At 42.7% G+C, this 20,003-nt stretch overlaps 1 protein-coding gene across 3 annotated transcripts in view; it reads right to left on the minus strand.

The window, feature by feature from the left end:
- Positions 1-20,003, minus strand: part of atrn (attractin) — a 361,852-nt gene that overhangs the window by 254,805 nt on the left and 87,044 nt on the right. For all 3 annotated transcript variants that reach the window (XM_059650378.1, XM_059650382.1, XM_059650379.1), the window contains exons 6-10: positions 19,217-19,379; positions 17,912-18,002; positions 16,936-17,179; positions 13,726-13,909; positions 7,983-8,137 (exon numbers count right to left, since the gene is read on the minus strand). In XM_059650378.1, the coding sequence (XP_059506361.1) occupies positions 7,983-8,137; positions 13,726-13,909; positions 16,936-17,179; positions 17,912-18,002; positions 19,217-19,379 (837 nt within the window). The remainder of the gene's footprint in view (positions 1-7,982; positions 8,138-13,725; positions 13,910-16,935; positions 17,180-17,911; positions 18,003-19,216; positions 19,380-20,003) is intronic.

The following is a 20,003-nucleotide window of genomic DNA, read 5'->3' on the forward strand; positions in this document are numbered from 1 at the left end:
AAACCCGACCCCACCCAAGATAAAACAACTTTTCACTCACTGATCCCCTTAAACTTGTACTCCCAATAGCTGCCCACCATGGCCACTGCCTGAAGGGCTGAAGACCATCATCTGCAGACTAACTAAATCTATCACCATTCATAGGGGCTGAAGGGAAATGAAATGAAAAATACCAATAAATGTCGCCATGGGCAAGCAATACCTACATCCCAACAACAAATGAAAAATTATAAAAACCAAAAGAACTGCAGATGCTGTAAATCAGGAAAAAACAACCAAATTGCTGGAAAAGCTCAGCGGGTCTGGCAGCATCTGTGGAGGAGAAAACAGAGTTATCATTTCGGGTCCGGTGACCCTTCCTCCTGGGTTCTGAGGGTCACCGTACCCGAAACATTAACAAATGAAAAATTATACTTAGTTAATTTGCTTTAATTAAAATCAAAAGAAAATCTAAATTTAAAATTTTAATAAACCTGTAATTGCACTAGCAGCATCACTTCAGTAGTCCAAATATATGAATTAATACAACTTGTGTTCAATGTGGACAGAATAAAGCTACAAGGATGAGTAAAATTACTTAATTTTATCCCTTTAATGCATGTCAAAAACAATTTACAGTAAATTTAATCTCGCAAGGATAATGATAAATGTATACAAAATTCAACCTTTTTCGTAAACAAACGAACAGTACAAAAAGTGAGGATATGCAGTACTGAAAGCCTCCTACGTGAGATACGTAATGAAGATATTTGGGGCAAGTGAAATTTCTAATTTAAATAGATACATAAACACTATTCTAATAAATGCCAACAATCAAACTCCAAATTGCTCAAAAATGGCCCATTTCTACTTATTTCAGGACATCAGCTTAGAGCAGACCATAAACTTAAAACATAGCAATTCCTCAATCCCATGAATAATTAATTTCATTTGTATCCTGACAAACTGATTTTTAATGCACCAAAACGTGAAATTTACATTTACATTGCTCCGTGACTTTGGGACAATTCCCATCGCTCTATAGACTCCTCTAAAACAGCAGTCTTTGTAAAATCCAAGATAATAAAGTGTGAAGCTGGATGAACACAGCAGGCCAAGCAGCATCTCCGGAGCACAAAAGCTGACGTTTCGGGCCTAGACCCTTCATCAGAGGGCTCTCTGATGAAGGGTCTATGCCCGAAACATCAGCTTTTGTGCTCCTGAGATGCTGCTTGGCCTGCTGTGTTCATCCAGCTTCACACTTTAGTATCTTGGATTCTCCAGCATCTGCAGTTCCCATTATCACTTTTTATAAAATCATTCTTTCACAGTTAATTTCTTGGCCAACTCCCTATCCTTCATTTCAACACTGGCAACTTGGCCTTCACTGCCCAGTTCAGGCAATCAACCTGCAACTTCCGTCCATTTAGAACCATTAACTTTCTGGCAGTAGTTTTACTCATCCTACCCAAGATCTTGCTAATTGGTTTGGAGCTCTTTTCTCCCCTCTCCATCCCTATGAAGTGCTACTAGATAGCATTAAGGGTGCTATATAAATTCAAAAAACTGGTGAAAACACTTGTATGATATCTATCAACTTTGCATTACAACAGTGGCAGCACTTCAAAAATACTTTATTTCCTTAAGATCTGAAAGGCAGTCTAAATTTAAGTTTTCTCTTTACATACCATGTGTGATCAGATAGTAGTGTTTGGGCTTAGTAAGAGAAAGGGACGTGAACCAAGAGACAATCAGAAGGCTTTATACGAACAGCTAATGTAAAGACAGCACCTCCTGCATTAAAACACACACACTATATTTACGTGTCAATGCTGCCCTCTGCTGCCTATCTTTACACCTTCTGAAGCACGTAAATTGAGTATTCCAAGTCACCGCAAAGTCAGGGCATTAATTAAATACATCTTTCTGCTTAAGTGAGCAGAAACTGTTTCTGATTGACTATTAGCCCTCTAGCACTCAACGACCTATAAGAATGCAGGCTTGAAGAAAATAATCAGTTTTTTTAAAACGTGACAACAGCCAACGTGAATTGCTCAGGATATTTTTTTCTGGGACAAAACTTCACAGCATCACAGAAGCGTTACTGCGCAGTAGGAGGCACAACGTACTTGCAGTAGCTCATTCAAAGAGCTATCGCAGGCCTGTGATTCCAAATCAACATTCTTTTCTCCCATTTTTGACTGGTTTGCCAGACAGTTTCAGTAACTATTTGTTTTATTAATACAGATTTCTGAAATTTGAAACTGGTCCTTATGTTTTAGTCTCAAAGAGAAAGTCTGGGTGTCACATTCCCTGTTCCAGATGCTGAATAACGAGCTGTGCATTCTCAGCATTTCTGTAATAATCATAATGGTTTGTATCAAATTAGGAAACAAAGCTATACTTTACAGTAATGCACTAGAGCATTCAATTCACTGAATTCTAAAGAAATGAACTTAGTAAAATCCTTCAATATAGAAATAAAGATTTCCATTGGTTTTTACAGCCTCTTAAACCAATAGAAAAAGAACAGAAGGCACACAGTGGTGTGCATACATCCACAAAGCTGCATCAACACAATGATTTTACAATTTACACAGTTTTGAGACTTGTCCCCACTTCCTTGATGCTTTGTAAATATAAAGCTAAAAACAAGTCTTTCTATTCAGGGATAATGGGAACTGCAGATGCTGGAGAACCCAAGATAATAAAATGTGAGGCGGAATGAACACAGCAGGCCCAGCAGCATCCCAGGAGGACAAAAGCTGACGTTTCGGGCCTAGACCCTTCATCAGAGAGGGGGATGGGGAGAGGGAACTGGAATAAATAGGGAGAGGGGGGGAGGCGGACCGAAGATGGAGAGAAAAGAAGATAGGTGGAGAGGAGAGTATAGGTGGGGAGGTAGGGAGGGGATAGGTCAGTCCAGGGAAGACGGACACGTCAAGGAGGTGGGATGAGGTTAGTAGGTTGGAGATGGAGGTGCGGCTTGGGGTGGGAGAAAGGGATGGGTGAGAGGAAGAACAGGTTAGGGAGGCAGAGACAGGTTGGACTGGTTTTGGGATGCAGTGGGTGGAGGGGAAGAGCTGGGCTGGTATTGGGATGCAGTGGGGGAAGGGGAAATTTTGAAGCTGGTGAAGTCCACATTGATACCATTGGGCTGCAGGGTTCGCGAGCGGAATGTGAGTTGCTGTTCCTGCAACCTTCGGGTGGCATCATTCTGGCACTGCAGGAGGCCCATGATGGACATGTCATCTAAAGAATGGGAGGGGGAGTGGAAATGGTTTGCGACTGGGAGGTGCAGTTGTTTATTGCAAACCGAGCGGAGGTGTTCTGCAAAGCGGTCCCCAAGCCTCCGCTTGGTTTCCCCAATGTATGGGAAGCCACACCGGGTACAGTGGATGCAGTATACCACATTGGCAGATGAACCTCTGCTTAATATGGAAAGTCATCTTGGGGCCTGGGATAGGGGTGAGGGAGGAGGTGTGGGGGCAAGTGTAGCAGTTCCTGCGGTTGCAGGGGAAGGTGCCAGGTGTGGTGGGGTTGGAGGGGAGTGTGGAGCGAACAAGGGAGTCACGGAGAGAGTGGTCTCTCCGGAAAGCAGACAAGGGTGGGGATGGAAAAATGTCTTGGGTGGTGGGGTCGGATTGTATATGGCGGAAGTGTCGGAGGATGATGTGTTGTATCCGGAGGTTGGTGGGGTGGTGTGTGAGAACGAGGGGATCCTCTTAGGGCGGTTGTGGCGGGGGCGGGGTGTGAGGGATGTGTTGCGGGAAATGCGGGACAGGCGGTCAAGGGCGTTCTCAACCACTGTGGGGGGAAAGTTGCGGTCCTTGAAGAACTTGGACATCTGGGATGTGCGGGAGTGGAATGCCTCATCGTGGGAGCAGATGCCGCGGAGGCGGAGGAATTGGGAATACGGAATGGAATTTTTGCAGGAGGGTGGGTGGGAGGAGGTGTATTCTAGGTAGCTGTGGGAGTCGGTGGGCTTTAAATGGACATCAGTTACAAGCTGGTTGCCTGAGATGGAGACCGAGGGGTCCAGGAAGGTGAGGGATGTGCTGGAGATGGCCCAGGTGAACTGAAGGTTGGGGTGGAAGGTGTTGGTGAAGTGGATGAACTGTTCGAGCTCCTCTGGGGAGCAAGAGGCGGCGCCGATACAATCTATTCTTCTTTCTATACTTTCTATTCAGGGCTTCTGTCTCACCGGCGACTTAATGCCAATCCACAGACAAAAACGTGCTCTGAAAATTCTGCTCACATTTTGGTTCATGACAAATTCCACCACAGCGGCAAAAGAATCCAATGCATTAAAAAAAGTGGATATTTATTTGGAAAGTGTGTTTGCCCTTTCACTCAGTATTAACGTTCATTTTAAAAAATTTGAGGATCAAGTTTGGAATCATTTCAAAATGTTTTAGCTCTCCCTTGGGCCATAAAATACGTACTAACTACTGTTAAAATGCTTTCATCAGTTTTCACAAAAAGGGGCAAAAATATTGTGTCGTGCTTGCCTTCCTTTTTTAACACTAAGTTACTGCCAAATTTGGAGCATTTTTATGCTGTCATCTGTGCCTGCTTGGAACTGGATTCTAACAGGTCACATCTTATTCAAGGAGAATCTCTGATTAGGACCTTGATCATGACGAAGGAAGAGCAGCACCACAATATGTTTCAGTTCCAGCACATACTGTGAACAGGATGGCTGAGTAAGTGAGGTAACATATTTGGGCGGGTGCTTTACCCAAAACACTTAGGTAGCCTCTCCCACCCATCCTCCTGCTCTAACCGAAAAAAGGTTCTGAGCACCAATTTGCTAAGGTTACTAGTTCTTTCCCCTCCCCAACAGTCTGTTTGGGAATTCAGAACAGTGGGAATGGATATTAGGGCAGTTGCAAGCTCCTCCTGTAGAACGTGGGAGGTAAGGGTCACCACTAGTGTCCCCACTGACTTCATCTGCGGGAAGTGCACCCAACTCCAGCTTCTCGGAAACCACATTAGGAAACTGGAGCTGGAGCTAAATTTGGATGAACTTCGGAACATTCAGGAGGCTGTGGGGGGTAATTGAGAGGAGTTATAGGGTGGTAGTCACACCTCAGGTACAGGAAAAAGGTAGATGGGTTACAGTCAGGGGATGGAAATTAACAGGCAGACAGAGCAGGGATGTCCTGTGGCCATTCTCCTCAACAACGAGTAGACCGTTTTGGATACTGTTGAGGGGGACGACTTACCAGGGGTAATCCATGGAGTACAGGTTTCTGGCACAGAGTCTGTCCCTGTTGCTCAGAAGAGAAGGTGCGGGTGAGCATTCGTCATTGGGGACTCCATTGTTAGGGCGGCACAGATAGGAAATTCCACGCGAACAAGACACCCCCGTGTTTGGTGTCTTGCCTCCCAGGTGCCAGGGTCCGTGATGTCTCGCATTGTGTTTTCGGGATCCTTCAGTGGGAGGGGGAGCAGCTCCAAGGTGTGCTTCACACACACACCAATGACATAGGTAGGAAAAGGGATGGGGATGAAGGGCAGAAATTCGAGGAGCAAGGATGAAAGCTTGGAGCTAGAACGAACAGTTCTCATCTTTGGTTTGTTACCGTGCCAGCGAGGCCAGGAATAGGGAGAGAGAACAGTTGAACACGTGGCCACAGGGATGGTGCAGGAAGGAGGGATTCAAACACCTGCATAATTGTGCCTCATTCTGCGTTACGTGCGACCTCTACAAACAGGATGGTCACCAATATCTGGGGGGGGGGGGGGGCGGGGGGGGGAATTTCTAATGTTCTTGGGGAGGGTTTAAATTAATTCAGCAGGGGGATGGGAACCTGAATTGTCGCTCCAGTGTACAGGAGGTTGAGAGAGGTGAGCTCATGAATAAGGTTTCAAGGTCTCACGAGCATACCTGCAGGCAGGAAGGTGGTTTGAAGTGTGTCTACTTCAACGCCAGGAGCATCTGGAATAAAGGTGGGCGAACGTGCAGCATGGGTTGGTACCAGGGACTTGGATGTTGTGGTCATTTCGGAGACATGGAGAGAGCAGGGCCACGAATTGTTGTACCAGGTTCTGCGGTTTAGATGTTCCAGTAAGATCAGGGAAGGTTGTAAACAAGGGGGAGGTGTGGCACTGTTAGTCAGGGACAGTATTACGATGGCAGAAAGGACATATGATGAGGGCTTGTCTACTAAGGCAGTATGGGCTAAGGTTAGAAACAGGAGAGCGTCACCCTGTTGGGAGTTTTCTATACGCCTCTGAAAAGTTCCAGAGATGTTGCGGAAAGGATTGCAAAGGTAATTCTGGATAGGAGCGGAAGTAACAGGGTAGTTGTTATGGGGGGCTTTAGCTTTCCAAATATTGACTGGAAACGCTATAGTTTGAATACTTTGGATGGGTCAGTTTTTGTCCAATGTGTGCAGGAGGGTTTCCTGACACAGTATGTAGTTAGACCAACAAGAGGCGAGGCCACATTGGATTTGGTAGTGGTTAATGAACCAGGCCAGGTGTTAGATTTGGAGGTAGGTGAGCCCTTTGGTGATAGTGACCATAATTCGGTTACGTTTACTTTAACCATGCAAAGAGAGAGGTGTCTACTGCAGGGCAAGAGTTATAGCTGGGGTAAAGGCAATTAGGCAAGATTTAGGATGCACAGGATGGGGAAGGAAACTGCAGGGGTTGGGCACAACTGAAATGTGGAGCTTATTCAAGGAACAGCTACCGTGTCCTTGATAAGTACATATACCTGTCAGGCAGGCAGGAAGTGGTCGAGCGAGGAAACTGCGGTTTACTAAAGAAGTTGAATCTCTTGTCAAGAGAAAGAAGGAGGCTGATGTAAAGATGAGGCGTGAAGGCTCAGTTAAGTTAGGGAGTTGAGAGTTACAAGTTAGCCAGGAAGGATCTAAAGAGCGAGCTAAGAGGAGCCAGGAGAGGACATGAGAAGTCTTTGGCAGGCAGGATCAAAGAAAACCCAAAAGCTTTCTATAGGTATGTCAGGAGTAAAAGAATGACTAGAGCAAGATGAGGGCCAGTCCAGGGCAGTAGTGGGAAGTTGTGCATGGAGTCAGAACAGATAGGAGCGGCGCTAACTGAATATTTTTTCATCAGTATTCATACAGGAAAAAGACAATGTTGTCAAGGAGTATACTGAGATACAGGCTATTAGACTAGACGGGACTGAGGATCATAAAGGGGTCTTAGCAATTCTGGAAAGTGTAAAAAAATAGCTAAGTCCCCCAGGCCAGATGGCATTTATCAGGGATTCACTGGGAAGCTAGGGAGGAGATTGCAGAGCCTCTGGTTTTGACCTTTATGTCGTCATTGTCTACAGAAATAGTGCCAGAAGACTGGAGGGTAGCAAAATTTTGTCCCCTTGTTCAAGAAGGGGAGTAGAGATAACCCTGGTAATTATAAACTAGTGAGCCTCACTTCAGTTCTGGGTAAAGAGTTGGAGAGGATTATAAGAGATAAGAGTTATAATCAACTAGAAAGGAATAATTTGATTGGCGATAGTCAACATGGTTTTGTGAAGGGTAGGTCGCTCCTCACATACCTTACTGAGTTCTTTGCAGTGGTAGCCAAACAGGTGGATGAGAGTAAAACGGTTCATGTGGTATATAGGGATTTGAGTAAAGCATTTGATAAAGCTCCCCACGGTAGGCTATTGCAGAAAATACAGAGGCACGGGATTAAGGGTGATTTAGCGGTTTGGATCAGAAATTGGCTAGCTGTAAGAAGACAGAGGGTGGTGGCTGATGGGAAATTCTCATCCTGGAGTTCAGTTACTATGGTGTACCACGAAGATCTGTTTTGGGGCCACTGCTGTTTGTCATTTTGACAAATGACCTGGATGAGGGCGAAGGATGGGTTAATAAATGTGCGGCTGACACTGAAGTCGGTTGAGTAGTGGACAGTGCGGAAGGATGTTGCGGGTTACAAAGGGACAGAGTTAAAATGCAAGTTCAGAAACATTACAAATGAATCAGAATACATAATAATCAATAAAGTATCCAGCAGCTTACCCAAATCATAAGCCATGAAGTCCGAAGAGAAGCACTTAGCTCCATGGCTCATTGAAGTGTCATTGTGAGTATTCCCACCAAAAACCAACATGGTTCCGCTTACAATAATGGCAGTATGCAGGTAACGGAAGAAACCTCGATCTTTCAAGATTGTCCTTTTGAAATGGAGAAGAAATGGATATCATTCCATATTTCTTTAACAAGGCATGACCATTTTAAAACAGCAGTTTGAAAACATTTGCATGTCTTTTAATCACAAGGGGAATCTCTTTGCAATCTCAAATGTCTGGGACAATGCAAACAAAAATTCATTCCCAGGAGCTCCTTTCCCTTAAGTCAGTAAACATTCACAGAATTCCTATCAAATATTGGCATCTGCTTAGGAATTACCTGTCATACTGATACATCCCCAGTGATCGTACAACTATTACAGATATCCCACAAATGGAGATACATGGTCAGACATGACTGACACCCATCCAATGAAACACTGCATGACTCTAACAAAGTAAGTTTCCTTAAACTAACACATTACCAGTGGATAAAAAATTACTACCTTTATATAAATATAAGCAACGTGCTACAAAATAAAAAATAGAAAACATTGGAATATTGCATATTGCATATCACTGAAGACTTGGTTCTCCTGGCAGCAAATGGATAAACAACTCCAAAACAACACAGTTATCTTGTATTCTGAAGGTCTATAATCTCAGTTGAGAAAGGGTCACCTGACCCAAAATATTCACTATTTTCTCCTTCACAGATGCTACCAGACCTGCTCAGCTTTTCCAGATAATTTGTTTTTCTTCTTGATTTACAGCATCCGTGGTTTTTTAGGTTTTTGTCTATAATCTCAGTTTGATTCCAATTGTGCAAGGGCATCCCTTAATCTGCTTTCACTCTCTGACATTATTGGATAATCAGTAATAGCCAAAATTCCGATGTTAGATCAGTTTTTAGTAACCAGTGACCTGCAGCTGTTCTCGAAGAAATTGTTTTGCTCTTTGTGTTAACATCAGGCTAGTGTTGGAATGCACTGTGTTTGAAATTTATCATTAGTTTTTGATTTACAGTGGTCTCCTGAAAAATGGCTCCAGAGAGAATCAAGTTCAAAAATCACATGACACCAGGTCATAGTCCAACAGGTTTATTTGAAAACACAAGCTTTCAGACCCTTGCTGCTTCTTGAGGTGACAGTGAGAGAAGTAGCATCAGACACAGATTTTATAAGTGAATGGTCAATGGGTCATAGAACTGATGCAATTGTTTTGAAATACCTAAGATGTCTGTTAAATCCTTATTCAGTTAGGAAGGAAATGTACGTTTCAACTGATTAATATGTAAATCCTAGAATTTCTTTTAAGTCACTGCCCTGAGACAACTGAAGGTTTTATCAGAATACCAGCGGTGTCATCTCAGGTCAGGCAATGCATTTTAGTTGTGCGAGGCCTTGTTCAGAATCTGTCCACGTTTTAACTTGGACTGAGACAGGTTTCATTTCTAAATTGGAAATTTATAAAATGCCACGTTATCTGCAATTGTTTGATTTCTGCACAAAATACAATGTATCTGTGGGAGACAGGGGTAGACGGGGAGTGAGGGAATTGAGTAGGGGAGTACGCATACGTGTACTGGGGTCACCTGCAGTATCACATGAATCCAAGGTCAAAGAACAGAGAACAAAGAAAATTACAGCACAGGAACAGGCCCTTCAGCCCTCCAAGCCTGCGCCAATCGAGATCCTCTGTCTAAACCTGTCATCTACCTTCTAATGGTCTGTATCCCTCTGCTCCCAGCCCATCCATGTACCTGTCCAAATACATCTTAAAAGACACTAACGTGTCTGCGCCCACCACCTCCACTGGCAACATGTTCCAGGCACCCCCCACCCTCTGCGTAAGGAACCTTCCACGCATATCTCCCTTAAAACTTTCCTCCTCTCACTTTGAACTCATGACCCCTAGTAATTGAGTCCCCCACTCTGGGGGGAAAAACCTTCTTGTTATCCACCCTGTCTATACCCCTCATGATTTTGTAGACCTCAATCAGGTCCCCCCTCAACCTCCGTCTTTCTAATAAAAAAATCCTAATCTACTCAACCCTTCTTCATAGTTAGCACCCTCCATACCAGGCAACATCCTAGTGAACCTCCTCTGCAGCCTCTCCAAAGCATCCACATCCTTTTGGTAATGTGGCGACCAGAACTGTACACAATATTCCAAATGTGGCCGAACCAAAGTCTTATACAACTGCAACATGACCTGCCAACTCTTGTACTCAATACCCCATCCAATGAAGGCAAGTATGCCATATGCCTTCTTGACCACACTATTGACCTGCGTTGCCACCTTCAGGGAACAATGGAGCTGAACACCCAGATCTCTCTGTACATGGATTTTCCCGAGGACTTTTCCATTTACTGCATAGTTCGCTTTCGAATTAGATCTTCCAAAATGCATCACCTCACATTTGTCTGGATTGAACTCCATCTGCCATTTATCTGCCCAACTCTCCAATCTATCTATATTCTGCTGTAATGTCTGACAGTCCGCTCACTCTCTGCTACTCCACCAATCTTCATGTCATCTGCAAACTTGCTAATCAGACCATCTACACCTTCCTCCAAAATCATTTCGGTTTATCACAAACAACAGTGGTCCCAGCACAGATCCCTGTGGAACACCACTGACACAGGTCTCCAATTTGAGAAACCCCCTTCCACTACTTCTCTCTGCCTCCTGTTTCCTAGCCAGTTTTTTTTTAAATCCATCTAGCTAGTGCACACTGGACCCCATGTGACTTCCCTTTCTCCATCAGCCTGCCATGGGGAACCTTATCAGATGCCTTACTGAGGTCCCGGTTGAGGCCGCCCTTGGCTCATTTCCTCACTGGCTGTCAGCCTTTACTCAGCGGCTCTGCACCGTGGAGGACATTTACCTGAGCATCCAAGGCCGAATGTCCTTGACCGCTGAAGTGTTCCCCTCTGGGAGGGAACATCCCTGTCTTGATGATTGCTCCACGTTGTCCATTCATCCATTGTCATAGCATCTGCATGCTCTTGCCAACATACCATGTCTCAGGGTATCCTTGCCTGTAGCCTATGAGATAGACAATGTTGTCCGAGTCACATGAGTAGTTGCCATGCAGTGGTGGGTGGTGTTCCTACTTGTGATGGCAGCATCCATGTCCATGACCTGACATGTCTTGCAGAGATGCTGCAACAGGGTTGTTGCTACTGTCAATGTTATCCTTCAGTCTGAGTAGTTTGCTGTAAACAATGGTCTGTTTAAGGTTTGGCAGTTGGTTGAAGGCAAGAAGTGGAGGAGTATAGAAGATCTTGGCAACACATTATTAATGTGTTAAATGCTGAGAAGAACTTGGTGTAGTTTCTCCGCTCCGAGGAATCATTGGACGACAAACGGGACCCCACTGGTCGTATCCCGTAACTGTCGTCCGAGGAAGTCATCGCACTTTTTCAATGTGCGACATCAGAACGGGCGACTGATGAGTCGAGCCTCGTATCCTGTTCTTACATGGATGTCTTTAAACATCACAGCTGAGCATCTTCACAGTACAAGCTTGGAAATTGAATAAATACAGACTCACCCAAAGGCCACAAACATAGGAAAGAATGTTGCAAAGTCAAGCATTGCTCCAACCTACTTTCTTATTCTCATCTACCAGTAATTGGTCACCCTAAGAAAGAGATGCAGGAGTCGGCTGTTCAGCCACGAAAACCTGCTCTTTCTTTCAACAGGATCCAACATTCCTCACATCTACTTTCCTGCCCTTACCTCATAAGTCTTGATTCCTTGACTGATCAAAAATCTATCTCAGCCTGAAATATACACAAGGATTCTGCTCCCACAGCTCTCTGTGGCAAGAAGTTCCAAAGACTCAATCCTCAGCAGAAATTCCTCCCCACCTCAGTCTTATATTGGTGCCCCTCGATTCTGAGACTACGCCCTCTGGTTTTAGATTCTCCTCTGCTTCTAATAAAATGGCATCTTTCCTTAATGACTGCTATCAAAACTGTTCACAGTACTCCAGATGTGGTCTAGAACACAGCAGCGCAGTCCAGGCCCTTCAGCCCTCAATGTTGGGTCGACCTATGAAACCAATCTGAAGTCCGTCTAACCTACACTATTCCATTATCATCCATGTGTTTATCCAATGACCATTTAAATGCTCTTAAACTTGGCGAATCTACTGTTGCAGGCAAGGCACTCCAAGCCCTTACTACTTGCTGAGTAAAGAGTTTACCTCTGACATCTGTCCGATATCTATCGCCCCTCAATTTAAAGCCATGTCCCCTCGAGCTCGCCATCACCATCCGAGGAAAAAGGCTCTCACTGTCCACCTTATCTAATCCTTTGATCGTCTTCTATGTCTCTATTAAGTTGCCTCTTAACCTTCTTCTCTCTAACGAAAACAGCCTCAAGCCCCTCAGCCTTTCCTCATAAGGCCTTCCCTCCATACCAGGCTCACTTACACCTGGCACTAAGACTTCCAGACTTGTATACTCCAACACATTGAAATAATGGCCGACATTCCATCAGCCTTCCCGATTACCTGCTGCACCTGTGGGCTAGCTTTGTTTTTTATGCACAAGTCAATTTGTGTTGCAGCTTTCTACAGTTTCTTTCTATTTAAGTAACAAAATGAACAACTTCACATTTTCCCATATTATACTCCAACTATTAGCCCAGTTCTTCAACCTCTGAACTATTTGTACCCCTCTCACAACTTGTCTTCACACCTATTTTAGTGTTTTCTTCAAGTTCAGCTAATGTACATCAACTTGCTTCCTCCAAGTCATTAACAGTTATTGCAAACGATCACAGTCAGAGTCCCGGCACTGATCAATGTTCAACCCCATTGGTCACAGGTTACCAACCTTAAAAAAAACCCTGATCCCCACTCACTGCTTCCGGCCCACAAGCCACTTACCTATTTATTCAAATATACTGCCTCCACACCATAGGTTCTTAGCTTGTGGGTTTACCTTTTGCGGAGTACCTTTCAAATGCCTTCTGCAATTCCAGAAACAACACATCAACTGATTCCTCTCCATGCACTCTGGTTCAAACTTCCTTGAAAAACTAACAAATACTCACCATCCGAGGAAAAAGGCTCTCACTGTCCACCTTATCTAATCCTTTGATCGTCTTCTATGTCTCTATTAAGTTGCCTCTTAACCACCTTCTCTCGAACGAAAACAGCCTCAAGCCCCTCAGCCTTTTCTCATAAGGCCTTCCCTCCATACCAGGCTCACTTACACCTGGCACTAAGACTTCCAGACTTTCCCTTTCATGAAGCCATGCTTCATGATTTTCAGGATTTTCTTTTAACAAAAAGCATACATCCTATGGCATTCTTTTTGAAATATATGTGTAGGTCACCAACTGAATTCCTTCCATCTAATGTACCTTTCAATTTCTTAAGAAAAAAAATCAATGGCATTAAAACATCAGATGTACGGACTCAAATAAATCAATGCTGATTTCATTTGTTTACGCTGTCGTTTCCTATTTTGCCCATGATTCGACCCTGTATTTCAAAATGACCAATCTTGCATTACTGTATAGTTCACTGAGCTTATCATTTCTCTTCATGAACAGGCTGTGTGTTTTTCAGAATGAAAATTTAATCATGACTGAATTGAAGGCAAATGTGACCTGAGGCAAGGCTAGGGGCAAAATATCAATCACGTGCATTTAATTTCATTGAAAACACTTACCAAGTACTCACATCCACATCATACTTGTACAGGTCATCCGTAAGGCCATACTTATTAGCGCTAACAGCTTTGTATCCACCATGAATGTAAATTGCTTTGGTGTTAGGGTCATAAACGCTGCTGTGACCATATCCTCCTTGAACCAAGGCCCCACTTGTTTGCAGTATATCCCATGTATCTTTACCTGTTCGGAACAGGACTACATATTACTTCAAAGTGGTACCTTTACTCACAGTCATTCACATAGAATTTGGGACAGAGATATCACCATTGATAAGATACTGAATAAGAGGGACCAAATATTTTGATTACCATCGTTAATCATAACTGGAAATCCTGTTGTGACTGGTTCACTTCTGACTCATGGAAGCTTGAATCTACAAGCACAATGGAGCACTGCCCACTTGGCTGAATGGTCCAATTGCACCCATTTCAACATTCAGAACAGAGTAGCCCACTTTACAGGTACTCCATCCAACCTGGACCAACTATGCTTTAGCGTCTACCAGCTACAAAATGCACTACCGCAAAATGCCAAGACCTCTTCAACAGGAGCTCCCAAATCCATGATTTCTGCCCGAGAAAGAGAACGACAGAAGGCAGATAACACATGTGTCAGCTCCACTCCAAATCATACACCATCTCGATTTTTAACAATATCACCACTCAACCAATGTTTCTGGTCCAAAATCATGGAAAATCCTCCCTGACAGCACCTTAGGTATAGCTACGACACATGGGCTGCAACAGTTCAAAACAGCTCAGTGCCACTATTTCAACAGCAATTATAGACGGAGAATAAATATTCACCTTTTACAGGGATAAAAAAAATTCTGAGCATCAAACTAACATCTGAAATCAGAGATAATGCGAATGGCAGATGCTGGAGAATCCAAGATAACGAAGTGTGGAGCTGGATGAACACAGCAGGCCAAGCAGCATCTTCGGAGCACAAAAGCTGACATCCCCGCCCCTTTGTCTTGTCCGTCTCCTCTCCACCCATCTTCTCCTCTATCCATCTTCGATCCGCCTCCTCCTCTCTCCCTATTTATTTCAAAACCCTCTCCCATCCCCCTTTTCTGAAGGAGGGTCTCGGCCCGAAACATCAGCTTTTGTGCTCCCGAGATGCTGCTTGGCCTGCTGTGTTCATCCAGCTCCACACTTTGTTATCTCGCATTCTCCAGCATCTGCAGTTTCCATTATCGCTGAATTTGGCTTACTCTGTCATGTATCCCAACTACCTATTTCAGGAAAATATTTCAATTTATTTACCCTATGCTCAAATTATAAATAACTTTACAAGCAGACTTTTTTTGAATCTAGTATTATTCTAAACAATCTGCACGTAACATCAAATTGAGTAAGATCCAAATAGCCACAATAATAAATCCCATGATGAAATGGAACAATTTGTTTGATTCAATCAAGAGAAACCAGCAGCCATGGCCAAGAAATAGCAGCTCATACAAGGTCATTCCAGGAAAGGTCAGTGGCTCCCAAATTGCCGAGGAAATCATACATAATTGTGCATCATGACTCTCTGAAGGCAACTGCTACAATTTTCAGTCACATTCAAGAGAAATGAGCACTTTATTTTTCAGTCATACAAATCAGAATCTGATCCAAGCATTGTATTTCTTTTTACTTTCATGTGGTTTGCTTAACAAAACACAGTGTACATTTACTGGCAAATTCACATAGCAACATGACCTGGGCAACAGCTTCAACAAACATGAATGCAGATTCCAAGTAGTGCTCACTCAAAAATCGACAGCAGCTTTTAACATTTAAGGCAATTACGGTAAAGGTCTTTTCCTTCTACTTGTAGAACATGTGCGTTTCTAGAACCACCTTTCTACTGCTGATTAAGATTAGAATCTTGGAACAAATTTACTTCAGATTTCTAGACACACATTTACCAGTTTACTACCAGAAATCTTCATATTAACCCCAACTCCAGACAAGCAGTTCCCAAGCTACTGCTGATCTCTAAGCAACACACTGAAGCTGCCATTTTCAATTAAAGAGTTCTTCTCATCGATGCCACAAAGTTTCTTTAGAAACAAATCCAGATAATTTTGCACTTGTAATATTCTATTTAGCCAACAGAAACCAACGTTACAAAGTCACATTTCTGTAGAATAAAGAAATGTTGCGCAAAGAAGAATTACACTGAAAAATGATTCCTACTTAAGCATATTACGTACCTTCTTCACCTGCTTAAATGGGAATGAACCTTTTGTGGCTGATTTCACCTTGTCATTACAAAGGCTTCATATTTTATTGTTTGTTGTGTATTTCAGTTTTGAAGGATTGTGGAAAAAAATTTCAACTACTGTGGATGCTTTTTTTTACAAGTCGAATGGAAAGAATGATTTTCTTCCTGAAATAACACAATTTCAGTTAATTCCTTCAACTGACTTCTCATATCATTTGCCTGGGTTCCACGGCCATTTTGTTCGTATACTAGCAACATGGAACCTGGTTGTCCACCTGGAGGGTCCCTGAAAAACCCTCTCTATATGGAGCAAGCTGTGCCAGCCAAGATTCTGTGAATCGCAAAGAGAAAATCATTTTCTTTCCTTTCTCATTGGAGTACAGGAGGTTGAGAGGTGACCTGATAGAGTTAACAGTAGGTGTCTTTTCTCTCGGGTTGGGGATTGTGGATTTCAAGACGTGTGAGCACATTTCTAAGGTGAAAGGAAAGGAATTAAAAGAGACGAGAGGAAAACCTTTTGCTAAGAGGATGGTTCCCACGTGGAATGAACCTCCTGAGGAAGTAGTGGATGTAGGGACAATTACAACATTTAAAAGACATTTGGCAAAGTACATGAATAGCAAATGTTTGCAGACATATGGCAGATTGGACTAGTTTAGTTGGGTTTTATGTGGCATGGAGTGGTTGGACTGAAGGGTCTGTTTCTGTATGTTCTGTGTTATCTGGAGAGACTATTTTAATACAACAAATTGTGGGGACCAGACAGCTGTTGCAACTTTGAATAAACTTTCTTCTCTAACAGAATCAATAATTATGAGTTCGTTAAATGAATCATGCTCACGAATTGTTTGATTCTAAATCTAACAGAGAAAGCACGTTATTTTCCATATTGGGAGCTGGATAAACAAACTAAAATTATTTTGCAACTTGCAGCACAATGCGACTAGATAGAGACATTGCATTGCTTCCACCTTGGTCATAACAGGACTCACCAAGATTGTATTCTTGTATTTTGCTGATGTATCCATAAAGCGGACAGTATCCGAAGATGACCAACATCACAACACGACCATCTTTCAAGTGCACAATATGTGCAGAGTGGCCAACAACTGCATACTGTTGCTTAGCCTTTGGAATCAGCTGCATCCATGATTGATTCTGAGTGTGAAACACCCAAAGCTCATTTGTGACATTCCCTGTCGAGTCGATTTTACCTCCATACATATAAATTTTATCCTGAAATGTTAGAGGAAAAGCTAAATTAACATCATTATCAATTACTTGGATGTGAATAAGATGGAACATCAAATTAGACAGACGGAATAGTAGAATACTCAAGGTAAAATCAGTTTCAATTAATTGGCTTCATTAACTTCAGATATAATAAACTAACTGAAATCTTCTGCACTTTATAATGTCTGTGACGTGGAGGTGCCGGTGTTAGACAAGGATGACCAAGGTCAAAAGTCACACAACACCAGGTTATCGTCCAAAAGTAACCTTGTGTCATGTGATTTCTGATCTGATAATATCTGTGCAGGATGCAATCTCGGAGCTAGCTAGAAACAACAAAATCGCATGTCAAATAATGTTGGCTCGTATTGGTGAGCCTGATAAATTGTTTCAAGTGGATAAACCCAACAGAGATCTCCTTGCTAAGGAAGCACTTCAACTCAACAAATCATGGTCAACTTCCACACAACATATAAAAACTTACTGAGTCACAGTGGCACAGTACGGCTCATAAATATCAGTCTGCAACTGACATGATCCATTTCCAGGAGGCACATGTTGGTGTTGGGAGCTCAGGCACACCAGAGCTTGAGGAGATGCAGCAACAGCACAGCCCACAGACAACACCAGACGTACTACCAGATACAAACTGTACATTTAAAACAACCATCAAAACTTAGGAACAGTGCAAGCCTCTTGTTCTGAAGTGCCAATGCTATAAAATACATCTGTTACCTTGTACAAAGCCACAGAATGCCCATATCTCCCAACGACCACATTTGCAGATTTATTCAATGGAAACCATTTCAGATCCTTCAGATCATATCTGTGAGCAAAAAGCACAGAAATAAAAACTTACAGCCATTCCAATTACTGCCTGGCCTGGATTTTCCAATACAATCTGATGCAAAATTAAAACAAATCTGGGACAGAGGAAGGGAGGGAACACGGAAATGTAAACTAAGGCTAATCGCTGTACTGCAAGCTAGCACGATCCTTCATCCAGTCTTTCAGTCATAGAAACATTAAAAATAGGAATAATCCATTATGCTCCTTCAGCCTGTTCCACCATTCAAAGAGATCTTGACTGATCTGTGACCTAACTCCATATACCTGCCTTCTCTCCATACCTCCTAACAAAAATTTAAGCAAAAGTATTATCTACCTCAAATTTAAAAGTGCTTCTTCACATATCTCAACAGTCTAACATTCAATTTTAAAAATTTACCCTGAGTTCTAGAATCCCCAATCAGTAGAAATAGCTTATCTATCTTGTCTTCTCCTGTTAATATCTTAAAGACATTGGCATAGCATCTCTTAACCTTATAAACCCTTGAGAAAACAGGTCTAGTTTGTACAATCTCTCCTCTGTACTTAACCCCGAAGTCTACATACCGATTCTTATAAACCTATCCGAACTCCCTCCACAGTCAACATATTCTTCCTAAAATGTGGCGCCCAGGTCTAGACTCAATACACCAAGTGGGGTCTAACCAAATTTTGTAAATACTATAATTCTAGACATTGATGAAATGCTAAATAAAACAAGATTGCTCAACAAAGGCACGATCAAAATTCTAAATTAATTTACACAGCACAGCCAGCAGGGGGCATTTGCTAAAAAATTTGTTTCTGATAAATTTGCAAAGCAGACCATTACCATTAAGAACGTTCATAATCAAGTTTTTACTTTAATAGATGATGCCATCTCAAGAAGGATAACTAAGAAACAGCACGTTTGCACAAGTTGAAGCTGCCAATTGCACAAACTCAGGCAGACCTGTCACATTAAGGTTGAGAATGATCATGATTAAAAACTTGTGAAACAAAACACAATTGCAGAGCGAAAATTAAAAATTCTATGAAAAGGTAACCAAGTATATTTTTTGGCAGCTATTAATAGATTTCTGCAATGCTCAAACAGAACGGAGTCAGGAAGTCAATTCAGAAAAGAGACGACAGCATGAGAACGACAACAAACCAAACAATAAGAGATTCCTTAAAAAGTTCAAAAGTAGTGCCAAGATTTAGCTTACTCACGCTGCAACCATCTGGTACTCTGAGTAATTAAACACGTAGCCTCCAATAACCCACATGATATCACCACTGACGACAGCCTTATGAGATGCCCGGGCAAGCATAGGTACCTCATATTCTTTCCAATCCCAAAAAGGCTGATTCGCAGGCAATGAGCAGTCAGGACCTGGAGAGTATTTTTTATAACGATCATTGTGTTTGCAGAAAACATGGCTACCCATTAAAGGTAAAAATAAATTTCAAAGCCAAGCAATCAAATTTTTGTTACCATGAACATGAACAGGTTATGGTGAAGCTGTACAAAACTCTGGTGCGGCCGCACTTGGAGTATTGTGTACAGTTCTGGTCACCGCATCATAAGAAGGATGTGGAAGCTTTGGAAAGGGTGCAGAGGAGATTTACTAGGATGTTGCCTGGTATGGAGGGAAGGTCTTATGAGGAAAGGCTGAGGGACTTGAGGCTGTTTTCATCAGAGAGAAGGTGGTTGAGAGGTGACTTAATTGAGACATATAAAATAATCAGAGGGTTAGATACGGAGAGCCTTTTTCCTAGGATGGTGACGGTGAGCACGAAGGGGCATAGCTTTAATTTGAGGGGTGAAAGATATAGGACAGATGTCAGAGGTAGTTTCTTTACTCAGAGTAGCAAGGGAATGGAACGCTTTGCCTGCAACGGTAGTAGATTCGCCAACTTTAGGTACATTTCAGTCATTGGACAAGCATATGGACGTACGTGGAATAGTGTAGGTTAGATGGGCTTGAGATCGGTATGAAAGGTCGGCACAACATTG

The sequence above is a fragment of the Stegostoma tigrinum genome, chromosome 1, assembly GCF_030684315.1.
Source record: "Stegostoma tigrinum isolate sSteTig4 chromosome 1, sSteTig4.hap1, whole genome shotgun sequence".
NCBI classification, from domain to species: Eukaryota; Metazoa; Chordata; class Chondrichthyes; order Orectolobiformes; family Stegostomatidae; genus Stegostoma; species Stegostoma tigrinum.